This window comes from Molothrus aeneus, chromosome 1, assembly GCF_037042795.1.
Source record: "Molothrus aeneus isolate 106 chromosome 1, BPBGC_Maene_1.0, whole genome shotgun sequence".
Taxonomy (NCBI): Eukaryota; Metazoa; Chordata; class Aves; order Passeriformes; family Icteridae; genus Molothrus; species Molothrus aeneus.
In genome coordinates this window covers 47,811,029-47,823,055 of record NC_089646.1, presented here as the reverse complement: position 1 = coordinate 47,823,055, position 12,027 = coordinate 47,811,029, and the positions used below count along the sequence as shown (strand labels likewise).

Here is a 12,027-nt window from a genome sequence, read left to right as displayed (position 1 = left end):
AGAGTGGTAGAGGTCTACTCTTTAAGCCCAAGACAGACCAAGTTGCCATTAACAGGAGGGCTTTCTGTTTTTTGGTACCCTAATTATGACAAAAAGGGGACAGGCAGCCCTTCTGTCCCCTCCTTGCTTATCCCTTGCCATCACACTGCACTCCAAATGTGGCAGATTGTTGCATGTAATATTTCACCTGTGCCTCTAGGACCATGTTTTTATTAGTGTTGTTGCAGAAAGGAACAAGGTGTAAATAAATGGAAGTAAATGTGATGGAGAGAATCTTTTAGGAAAAGACTATATTAGTTTTGTTGTGGGTTTTGGGGTTTTTTTTTTGATTGCCAAAGGGCTTGTGGCTTTGTGACTGTTGAGTGTTAGGAAATGAGAACAATGAAAAGAATCCTGGTACAAAAATTACATGAGGGAGGTTCTCAAAGGTGACTAGAGCCCGGGGCATATGTTCTTTGACAATTTTCTACTGGAAAAACAGAAATAAGCCAGGAAATTCAGATTTGTACTTCTCAGAACACATGTAGCACATGTGGATGAGATACAAAATATAAAACCTATGGGATCTGTAGCGTGATATCTGTATTCCGGTATGCAACGTAGTGTTACACCATAGCATGGTGGTTTTCAATTTGTCTTTTTCATGTCTTTTAGAAATAATCTGTCCAATGGTATCCAGAATTTAAAAGCTGGGAATCACTGCTAAGCAATCCATGCAATTAATCTGGGTTGATAATCCATTCCAACTGGCTACTTTATAGCAGCACAGTATCTCAGTACTTTTTGAAATACTGAAGCAGGTTTTCAGGAGGCAGTGAATTTGTTTTTGTGCAATGAATTTGTTTTATATTCAAAATACTAGACCTCATTTTCAATCACCAGGCATTGCTAATCAGTGGAAGCTCTTGGATATAGTAAGACAAGTTTCCTAGAAGACTGTATATTCTTAATTTGGCTGATGCTGTCTGATTTACAGATGTGAGTTTAAAATATGTTATAGCTTAAATAAATGTACTAGAGAAAGGATTTTAAATTTGGTGCTTTGCAACATGATTTTGACATAGTCTCAAATATTTTTTTCTCATTTATTTGGTAATGATGTTCAGAAGACCTGTACAAAATTTTGGAATAGCAGTTAAATGACTTCTGTGAAAACTGCTTTGTTGTCTATTATAATATTTCAAATGTGCCAGATTACCTGTTGATTCTAGGTTTCCAGCACAAATAGGCATGGAACAGTATCCTTTAGTCAGAAGAAAATTAAGGACAGCCACACTTAGTTTGGCAGCTGAAAAATCACTTTGCTACAAGATTGCTCTTATAAAGTAACTACAGATTGGGAACAACTATTTTTGATATCAGCCATGTGCATGTGAAACCTGCCAGTGCATGTTCAGCACTCAGCCACAATTTGTGACACTTCCAGGAGAATTCTGACTTAGGGCATTCAGTGATTGTCTACATATAAAAGCATTTATTACTGGCCAGCTGTACCTCTTAGCTCTAACAGCTTGCTGTCATGGGTTTTTGGTATTAGATTGACACAAGCTTTGGGGGAGGGAGGGAATGGGTGGTTTAAGGTCATTTTGAGTTGTTTCCTTGAATTAAATTTCTATTTTTTTTTCTTTTTTATCACTTCTTAGATACTTGTGTGATATTAGTTCTAATTGTTCCTTTACAGCAGCAATTTAAGGCTTCTATATTCTTTGTGGCTTTTAAGAGCTGGTTAATAGAGAAGGTGAAGCATTAATGCCTCTAGGATCCTGTTATTTCTTTATCTATATTTTAAGAAGTAGCTGTGTAATTTCCAACTCCAATTTTGTCTACCTAAGCAAAGTCATGTGCTCAGAAATTTAATATGTGTTCAGACATTCTGGAAACCTTAGTTTTCACCTACCCTTCTTAAAAGTAAGGATTCTCATACTGTAGCAGTTGATACAGGTCTGAAATCAGTCTCAAAAGACCAGAAATACGAGCATGGTCATCCCATTCTGTTATCCAAAAAATGTGTCTCTCTTATGTATTCAGTTTGAAGTTGTTCTCCTTGTGATGGGGAACTGTGGTTTCTAACCACGACAGCTCATGGGAGAGCAAGATAAGCCATGTAGGCAGGTTGTCACATATGTGATGAGAATAATCTGACAGAATTTGAACAGGAATGCCAAGGAGCACGCTCCTGTGCCAAGCATGGAAAGAGGATTCACAGACTTACGATGGAAGAAAACTGAGTTTGCATAGGATACACGTGCTTTAGTGAAGGGGAATAATCTAATGCTTCTACCTCTTTTCTTTCCAGTGGAGAAAACACCCTGGCTGCAGATCACTCATCACATGTTCATGCAAACTGGATCTCTGGTCTTTTTGGTTTTTAGGGCAGGATGTTCGGGAGAGCTGAGGAACAGAGGTTGATATGGAACTGACAGAGGTCCAACAGCATGAAATACATTGTCATGGTGCTTATGTTGGGAGCAAAACTGAATTTTATTGTGAAAATAAATCCAAAATTAAGCCGCTGTTGATTTTTTTTCCACCTTGGAGGGATTTAATGATCTCTTGCTGCTATTACCTTCAGAGTATAATTACTGTATGTAAAGTAATTACAGTTCAACTACATATAACTGGGGGATGAAGCTCAAATCCCTTTTGCAGGCTTTAATCATGCCACAGCCATATCTCCTGTTCTGTGAATCCTTTTATTTTAGGTACAGATGTAGGAAATATTTCTCTGTGGCACAACTTATTTGTATGTGTAGTTTCAGCTCACCTAATGTTCTGGGAGGAACTGGTTGTCAAGAGGAGGGGGTGGTTAGAACCAGTGAAGTGAGGTCACTTCTCTCTAACAAGCCAGCACAAATGTTAAATTCAGTTTTAATCCTCAATGACTTTTCTGTGCAGCCGGTCTGCACCAGGGACCAGTCTTCCCCAAAGGCTATGCCAGGGGTCAGAGCAAGAAAGGATGGTTCACTCTAATTAAAGAAACCTTATTTTGCTTCTTGCACTTAGTTTGAGTATAATGTTTCTTTTCAACTGTTTTTTTAAGCCAGCTGTTATGGTAGAACAACTTTGATTACGTGAAACACACACTGTCTTAAGGCTTTTCAGGAGTGTAACTAGCTGATCTCTCTTGCCTCTCCAAATATAGCTTATTGTCTGTATTAAGACTGAAACTGTATTAACACGTGAAACTGAAGTCTTTTAAACATATATTACTATCCATATACTGTTGAAAATTGTTTACAGTGCCTGGCCCTTTCCAATGTTCTCACCCTTTTCTGAGAGTAAACTCTGTGAATCAGATTTTGCAGATGAGATCACACCAGACTGCTTGTATCACAGCACAGATCCCTGTGGGACTTCACTGTAAACACTGCTCACATGCTCCTATGCAGCTTCCTATGTTTTAAGTTATTCTTTGTCCTTACAGAAAGCCTTCCTTGCATGATAAAGATCAATCAATCAGCTCAAAACTATTCATTTGTTAATGTAGCAGTAGATGTTCATGAAGTTCTGCAGTCTTTTTTTAAGCAACTAAGTTCTTACCTGCCAGCAGTGTAGTTGTGCATTGTGAAAAATGCATGTATTTTATGACTGGCTTTTCGCAAATATTAAAATGAATATTATATGTGTTGTGTTAGAAAGTAATGCTGTATTAATTCTCTTAAGTAGTGTGTTAAATATAGTTTTAGGTTATAAAAAATGTTAAAATAGAAACTATGCTATGTAGGATACTTTTTTTAAAGAAAGGACTCGCAGGGAGATAGCAGCCACAGGACACCTAAATCTTTCAGAGAAAAAGAATTTATTGCCCTCTTATCAGAAGAAACGAACTTCTTCCCACCTTGAAGGCGCTGTTAGGATTCAGAGGAAGAAGTTGACGTTGACCAGACAGAATCCTGTCTTTGAATGGAGTTTATGCATCATGTATGAAGTGTATGAATATGCAACAGGTTGTTGTTTTTAAGGGTTAATCCTTTGTTAACGGGTGTCCTTTTTCGGGCTTGTGCTGCCCAGAAAAAGGTACCCGGACGTCTGTAACTCTTTGTCTCTATTGTCTCATATTGTCCTAATTCCAATTGTCCAAATTATTATTACTCTAATTGTATTACTATTTTTATAACCATTTTATTACTATTGAACTTTAAAAATTTTAAAAACAAGTGATTGGCGTTTTTCACATGCCTGGAGATGCAGGCATAAAACACTCGTTTAGCTGGACCTTACGGGTCCCAGTCTAATTGTTCAAAAGTGATATACACACTCAGTTCTCCCCTTTGCCTAGATGTCAAGATTAATGCGATGTGACTGCAGTTAAGACATTTTGTTTCCTTTATGTTGCAGTTTTGAGTCCTTAACATTAGTTTCACTTTGTGAAAATTAAGTTTGTCCTCATTATTTCCTTTTTTTTTCCTTTAAATGCAGAAAAACTTCACTGGCCTAAGACAGAGCTTTCTAGGAAATCAGTCCTGAGTCTGGAAGTACACAAGCTGAACATTAATAATGAAAACAGCCTCCAGCATCCTCCTTCTGGCATCCTTAAGGACATTTTCACAACAGGAACCAGTAGCTACAACGTCCTTCTGCAGAGCAAAGAGGAGAAAAAACACCACGCTCAGAAGCAGCCCTCCTCGCACCACAAGAAGCACCGGAGAGCCGCCGCCAAGCGCTCCTGCAGCCCGCGGGGCAGCCGCGGGAAGGCGCCGCTGTCGCTGCCGGGCGGGCGGCGCTGCGGGCCCCGGCAGCCGCCGCTGCTCGGCAATGGCCCCGCGGCCGCCGCCCTCGGCAGCGCCCCGGCCCCGCCGGCCCGGCCCCGGAGCAGAGCTAAGAAGCACTCCAGCCTCGCAAGGCCAAAGCAGGCCCCGGCCTCCAAAGGCCATGGGCAGGAGGGCGATGCCGCTGGGCAGAAGCTGTGTTTGCTGACTGCCATCAAGCCGTCCAACGTGGAGAAAGAGAAGGTGAAGTTTTTCGACTCGGACTTCACGTACAATCCTCAGTTTGAATATGAAAACCCTGCTCTGCCAAACGTGTTAGCTAAGCACAGCCATGCGTCCGACAGATTTCTTAAGCAGGTAGAGTTGCTTTTATTCCCCTCCATTTCCATTGATTATTTCTTCCTACACCTACATGGTATTTGGCTTTGTTTGTAGCAAGTAATTTCTCCTTATTCTCCCCTGTGTCACAGACATCTTTTATGAAAAATCCTTTCCTTAGGATTTTTTCTCCTGAGAAGCTGAGAGGCCTCAGGAACAAAATGTAAACAATGGTTATCTGCTGCTGTGGAATGCAACAGGTGGATCTGTCATTGGTCACATGTGGTTGTTTCTAATTAATGGCCAATCACAGTCCAGCTGGCTCGGATTCTCTGTCCGAGCCACAAACCTTTGTTATTCATTCCTTATTTTTCTATTCTTAGGATTTCATCAGAAGGCTAGCTTTCTTCTATTCTTTTAGTATAGTTTTAATTTAATATATATCATAAAATAATAAATCAAGCCTTCTGAAACGTGGAGTCAGATCCTCATCTCTTCCCTCATCCTCAGACCCCTGTGGACACTGTCACACCCCTGCTCTTTGAAACGTGCATCAAAGATGAGAATGCACTACTAAAACTGAAATAAAATCTTTTTAATTAAAAAAAAATGAAAACCTGTCTGAAATTTACAGGATTTTACAGGGATAAAGGCACAGTTCCTTCTAAATGGGTTTACATGAAACATAATTTAAAGCAAGAAAGTTTTGTAGGCAATGAAGCAGCATCCAGTAGAGGAAAAATACAGTGCCTAAACAGACAGAGGAGTAAGGCAGCATAGAAATCCTGCCAATCCTCTTGGTGACACAGGGATTGGGAGGGGATAGCAATTATTTGAGGTCATAGTTATTGGATAAGCATATGTTGATGTTCTTTGTTTTAATCAACTTTGAAAGGGTGTTTGGATATACATTAGACTCAATCAAGCAGCAGCCAAATTCCATCCCAGAGAGAGGTAAATTTTAAGAAGACAATTTTGGTTTTTCATAACTTACAGCCATACTGGTAACATAGCTACAGACATTCCCATACTGTGTAACTGCCTTGGCTTCCTACCTGAATGACCAAAAAACCTAAACAGCAAAAGCCCTGCTTTCAACTTTGACCTAAGTGACAAAACCCAGTGCTTATCTGTACAGTAGCAGAAGCAGTATTCTTCCCACTTTCACTATTTTAAATGCTTTAGAAGATTTTTTTAATGGTTTAGATCTTATTTAGGTCTGAACAAGCTTTTCTAAACAGAGACTCTTACATATTCAAGTGATACTTAACTTGGGAAGACATCCTGCCATTCCATGAGTTTCACTTCTTTGCAATATGAATATTTCACTTAAAACTAAAATTCGTGGTGGCAAAGATACAAGAATTAAAAGGACTAGGGATTGTAAGAACTCATCCCTGACTTGTGAACAGACTGATTTTTTTTTCTTCTTCTAAACTGAAGATTGTACAAAAGTGTTGTTACCCATTACATCATTGTATTGATAGTCTCCACTTTCACACTGAAAATATCTGTATATTTTAACAACTCAGTTTCTGGGTTTTCATTAAAAATTTATTTTCTTTATGAGAAAAGGGAACAGCTGTTCTATTCTTAAAATCATATTCCATACTTCCAAACAATGAACTAAATTGCAATGACACAAATAAAACTGCTCCTTGACTAGAGCTTTAATTAGGTTCTCCTTTGATTTTTTTAGCAATATTAGCAACATAGATGACAGCAAATCAACAACTACTGATTTGAGAAACTGAATTTAATACAAATTATCCCTTTTAGCGTGGGCTAGCAGAGCCTTAAAAGTCCTTTTATGCATGATGATTTTCTGGAGCAAACCTGCCTTTGGTTTACCCTTCTTTTAACAAAAACCCATAAGTGTAAGTATTGACTATTTTAAGAATTAATGATTCCTCAATATTTTTCTGATTTGTAACTCTACCTTTTTCCCTGCCCATAAAACATATGGGAAAATAAAGGCCCTGTAGCAACTTTATAAAAGGCAGTAAAGGATTTAATATTCAAGGAAGTATATTTCTGACAATTAACAAGGAATATGTAAATTGTTTCACAAGACTCAGTTTGAGTCGTTAGAAAAGCATGTATTCAAAGTTCAGCTCCTAAAAATACCAAACAAAAATACCTTGCACTTAAAAATGCCCAAGCCAGCAGCTTTAACACAGCTCCAAGCCCAGCAGGTGTCACTCTCTCTCTTTTATCTACAACTAGCTTTAGAAATTTTCATCTCCACGCAAATTTGAATTTAATTTCATGCAAATGTACTATCCAAAAAAAGCAGCATTAATCAAAAATTTTAATCAGGAAGTATTGTAGGAGCTCCTGTTTTTCCTCATTGCAATTTTTTTTGACGCAGATCTTACTTGTCAGAAGAAACACGTAGGTATCTTACAGCAAGTTCAGAAAGGATAACTTCAGTTGCAAAAAAAGTACTCACAGTATCAAGAGCTGGGTGTGCAGTAAAAAAGCAGCTGTGTGTAGTCATCCTTTTTGCTTCAAGAAGGTTCAGTTCAGTTTTGTTGGGGGTTTTTTTTGGAAGCATATTTGGCTTCTGTTTATTCATCCACTTATTTTAGAAAGCCTTGGTAACTGTGAATAGTTATTCCTATTTTTTTCTACAAAAGGTGTTCATGGCAACTTACACTTGCTTGCTCTTTTATGAGTAAAAAGCTGTAAACCCAGCTCTTACTGACTGAACCCACCATGTTTATAGGGGGCTTTTAGGATACTTAAGCAAAATGAGCTCAAAACCTGACATTTCAGAACTTTAGAGACTTTTTCAGTCATGTCAGAAATCTTTTTACCCACAGCTGTGCATAGCCTGCTAGGACATTAAAACAGATTGTGTTTTCTTATTGCCCTTTCTGCATTTGTGCATGTCTATGAAATTGGTTAATATAGCATTACTGAAATATGCCTGGAAGACAAATCACACTCTGCCCCATTTATTTACTTTTTTTTAAAGACAAAGAGCTCTGAAGGTTTGCAAACCATTAAGCCAGAAATGCTGCAGTGGGGAACACACAGGCTTGTGAGCACCCACTTTACGCCATGCCTCTGCTTAAATCAGAGCTTTTAAACCTTGGGCACAGCCCAACACTTTTATTGATTTTCACAGACATAGAGAAAACATTTTTGAGTTATTAATGCATTTGAAAAATGTTAGTTTTAGTGTCTTCCTTCTCATACTGTGTTCTGTTTGTTTCTCCATATCTACATTATGATATTTTCTTCATAATAAGTTTTTTTCCATGAGTCACACAATACAGTGTTTTTAGGGTAATAAACTGGAGAATAGAAAATAGCATGCAGATTTGCACTCTTCACAAGGATTAACATATCTGATATTACGGAAGTTAATTTTCTTACCACTGTGTTTCAAGGTCACTGCAGCAACTCTGTGCTCTGAAAGTTTTCTGGCTCCAACTACTCAACCCTCATTGTGAAGTTTCTTAGCACTCAAACTGTTTATTATTTTTGCTCAGATGCTAGAGGTGGCAATATTTGCTTAGAAATAGTTGTTCCCAGTGTTTGCAGAGCAGATGAACTTAACAGTTGCAATTTGCTGAACCAAAATCAGCAAGTTGCAATTTTAAGTACCCTGTTTCTTTGAACTGTACAAGGCAGCAAGAATTCTATTTCTGTATACATTAAAAAAAGAAAAAAAACAAACAAAAAATACCCAACCATTTCATCAAATGAGTGATCCTCCCACAAAAGGGTTATACATCCTCTTCCCTTTTACTCATAAGAGTATAGCAGTTTTGGATTCATAAATAAACCAGTTACACCACATTGCAAGTGTTTGTGTGACACCTTTTAAGGCAATAATAAAAGCCTACAATTAGCAAATTTATCAGATGTTGGGGAAAAAAATTTAGGTGGAGCTGGAAGGCTAAACTACATGGCATTCAACACTGAGTAATCCTTTGCTATGTCCAAGTGATGTCACAGCTGAAGCATGTGGAAGATTCAAGGACATGACACTGTCTGTATAAAGCACTTCATTCTGCACTAGTAACAAATTCCCCTGCTAACTAGGGTTTATAGATAAGTTGTGCTAATACATAACACAAAGCATGTCAGGCCACCCAAGTGGCACATGTTCTCAGGGTCTGACACAAACATCTCTCTTCCCCTGGAAGGGACTAATAGATCACTTCTGGTGATGCCACAGTAGGAAGACAGCTTTACTTCAGAGCATAGTCTCATACAAAAACACAGTGAGTATTAACTTCAAATTCTTTGCAAAGTAATTTAAAAGTTTTTAATTAAGAATACTTCTACCAGTTCTAAATTACTTAAATGTGACCTTTATACCATTAAGAACAAGCATGCAAAAGAAAAGCCTCTATGAACGCTGAATAAAACCCCAAATACTACAGCCTGAGTAGACTAGAAATGGATGCTTACCTTCCTCCCTCCATTCCTCTTGACCCAAACAGCCACCATTTTATGGTTGTTGATTAAAATAACAAGCTCAGCCTGGTACTAACTGTTACATAATGATGCACCTTGGAAGTTTTTATGCACCTTGGAAGCTTTTTTTTTCCCCCCAGCAGATAAGTTATGCAGGAAGAAGAGCAATGGTGTGTGTCTGCCTTGTCTGTCTTACAAGCCTCAGCAGAGATTGCAACTCCTTTGCAGCAGAGCTGCTTCTGAATGTAGGACGGGCTGACTCCTAGATCACTGAGACCCTTCTCTGACTTGCTTGCCTCACACTACTCATAAGTAGCCTTATCAGTACATATTTCTACAATAAGTCTCAACCACTGAGCTGAGTTGCTGGACATGGGTGACTTGAGATTCAGAGACCTACTTGACTGTAAATAATTTGTTTTAGAAAGCCAACACCACCATAACCTAATCCAGTCAGTTAAACAGCCTTGCCTTGCTCTTTTTCATGCTTCTGTGTCATTGCTTTCCTGAGCATCAGTAGAGTTTGCTGTGCAAGGGGGCTTGTCTTATGATTGCTACTTCTTTTGGCACTCTTTGGTAGTGATCCGAGGGATAAGCAGACATTTTAAGTAATATTGAAAAGAACAGGAATTATTACTCCTAACCAGTAACCTGGTACAGCCACATAGCTCTTCTTTTCTTCTATTTTTTCACTTGTTGCTGAAGAGTTTACAATTTGGCCTTGGGAAGTGCAGCAGTACCAGTGTCCTGCTGGCCCAGAGGCTGGAAAATTAGCTCACAGTTGGATGCTGCAGTAGGCAGCAGCTGGCATGCTGGTCTGGATTTTCCCCTTTCCCAGCAAGTTCTTGCAACAGCTGGCTGAGTCATCTCACCTTGGAGGCAGGTGCAGAATCCTAAATTAAGGGCTTGGTGCTTTAGTCAGTGCCTGGAAACCAAACATTTCCCAAACCTTTTCCCTTCTGGAAACACCCCCCGCAGGAGTGGTTGTGGCAAGAAGTGTCCAAACCAGGAACATCACTGGGGATGGGGCTCGCCCCAGTGTCAGGGACGTCTGCCACTCCCTAGGGATTTGTGTGCAATGTGTCTGTGTGTGATGGCTCTCCTTGTTGTTTCAGTGCTTCCAGAGCCACACCTGCCCACTTGGAAAGAATTCTCGGAACTTTTTTCTGTTTCACTTGAAACAGAGTCAAGAGAGAAGGTGATAGGGGTGAGCACCCTTCTTAGTAATTTCTGAATATGTGTTCAGCAAAGAGGAGCTTAACAACTTTCTCAGTATGCAGGAGCTCAAACTTGCAACACCTATCTGGATGTGGCTGGAATGCCAGGAAGTGGGTTACCTAGTGTGGCACATAAAGAGGTTTCCCCTTGAAGCTGTGAACTCTGTCAGGTTGAGGTACGAGAGGTTGGAGTGGGTCTGTGGTTCTCGAGGAGGATCTGTGTCTGAGAACCTGCTGTTTGTATTGTGCTGTTGATTCAAATGTCTCACAGCATTTAGGAAAGTTTCAACAGCCCAGGAAGGTGCCTGCAGGCAGGCAGGCAGGAAGAGTTAGAACTTGAGTCTCCTGACGCCCGAAATCATGCTGCCTTCTATAGCATGGAGGTCTCAGCTTCCAGGAGTTTGATGTTACAGACAGCCAAGCAGGAGGTTTGATGTGTTTAGTAATCATTTTCTCACTGTTCATTGTGATGAGGTGGTTTTAGAAAATGCCTGCACTCCAGCTAAGGTTGGAGAGTCCTCTGGGACTTCACAGAATTTACAGAATCACAAGGTTGGAAGACACCTTAAAGATCATTGAGCCCAACCCATGCCCTAAGACCTCAACTAAACCATGGCACTGAGTGCCGCATCCAGTCTTTTCTTAAACACATTCAGGGATGGTGACTCCACCACTTCCCTGGGCAGACCATTCCAGAACTTTATCACCCTTTCTGTAAAAAACGTCTTCCTAATATCCAGCCTATATTTCCCTTGATGCAGCTTGAGACTGTGTCCTCTGGTTCTGTCAGTTGCTGCCTGGAGAAAGAGACCAACCCCCACCTGACTACAGCCACCTTTCAGGGAGGTGTAGAGAGTGATAAGGCCACCTCTGGGTTCATTTCAAATGAACTTAGGCATCCTAGAATTTAAATGGGTACTTAGTGTTTAGTCTTATAGATTTAATTGAAATTTAATAGCAACAAGTTGTGAAGACAAATTTCATGCTGGAAGATTGACTGACAGATGACTTCTTCCAGAGTGAACAAATAAAGTTAATTAATTGTTCATAGAAACCCAATATCCCAAACAACTCGTAGGTGACATAAATATCTTAAGGATCTGGCACCTGGCAAAGGAGAGTGAAGAACTGTTATCATTAATTGTTCAGGCTGCTGGCTGAGAATAAACTTCCTGGGAAAAGGGTGGGAATATATAGGTCACTTCTTTAACCAAGGATTTTGTATAGGTCAGGCAAAGGCCTCAGAATGTGCAGACACTAAAAGAATTATAAAACAGACAATGGTTTTGGAAGTTAAAATTCATAGGTAATTTTAAAAAAGGAAAAAAATGGTCTGGAAAAATATACAA

General features: G+C 39.5%; 1 protein-coding gene across 1 annotated transcript in view; it reads left to right on the top strand.

The window, feature by feature from the left end:
* The window catches only part of MATCAP2 (microtubule associated tyrosine carboxypeptidase 2), a 28,261-nt gene that overhangs the window by 3,260 nt on the left and 12,974 nt on the right, over window positions 1–12,027 (top strand). Inside the window, exon 2 of the mRNA XM_066572140.1 lies at window positions 4,420–5,066. Within this exon, the coding sequence (XP_066428237.1) occupies window positions 4,420–5,066 (647 nt within the window). The remainder of the gene's footprint in view (window positions 1–4,419; window positions 5,067–12,027) is intronic.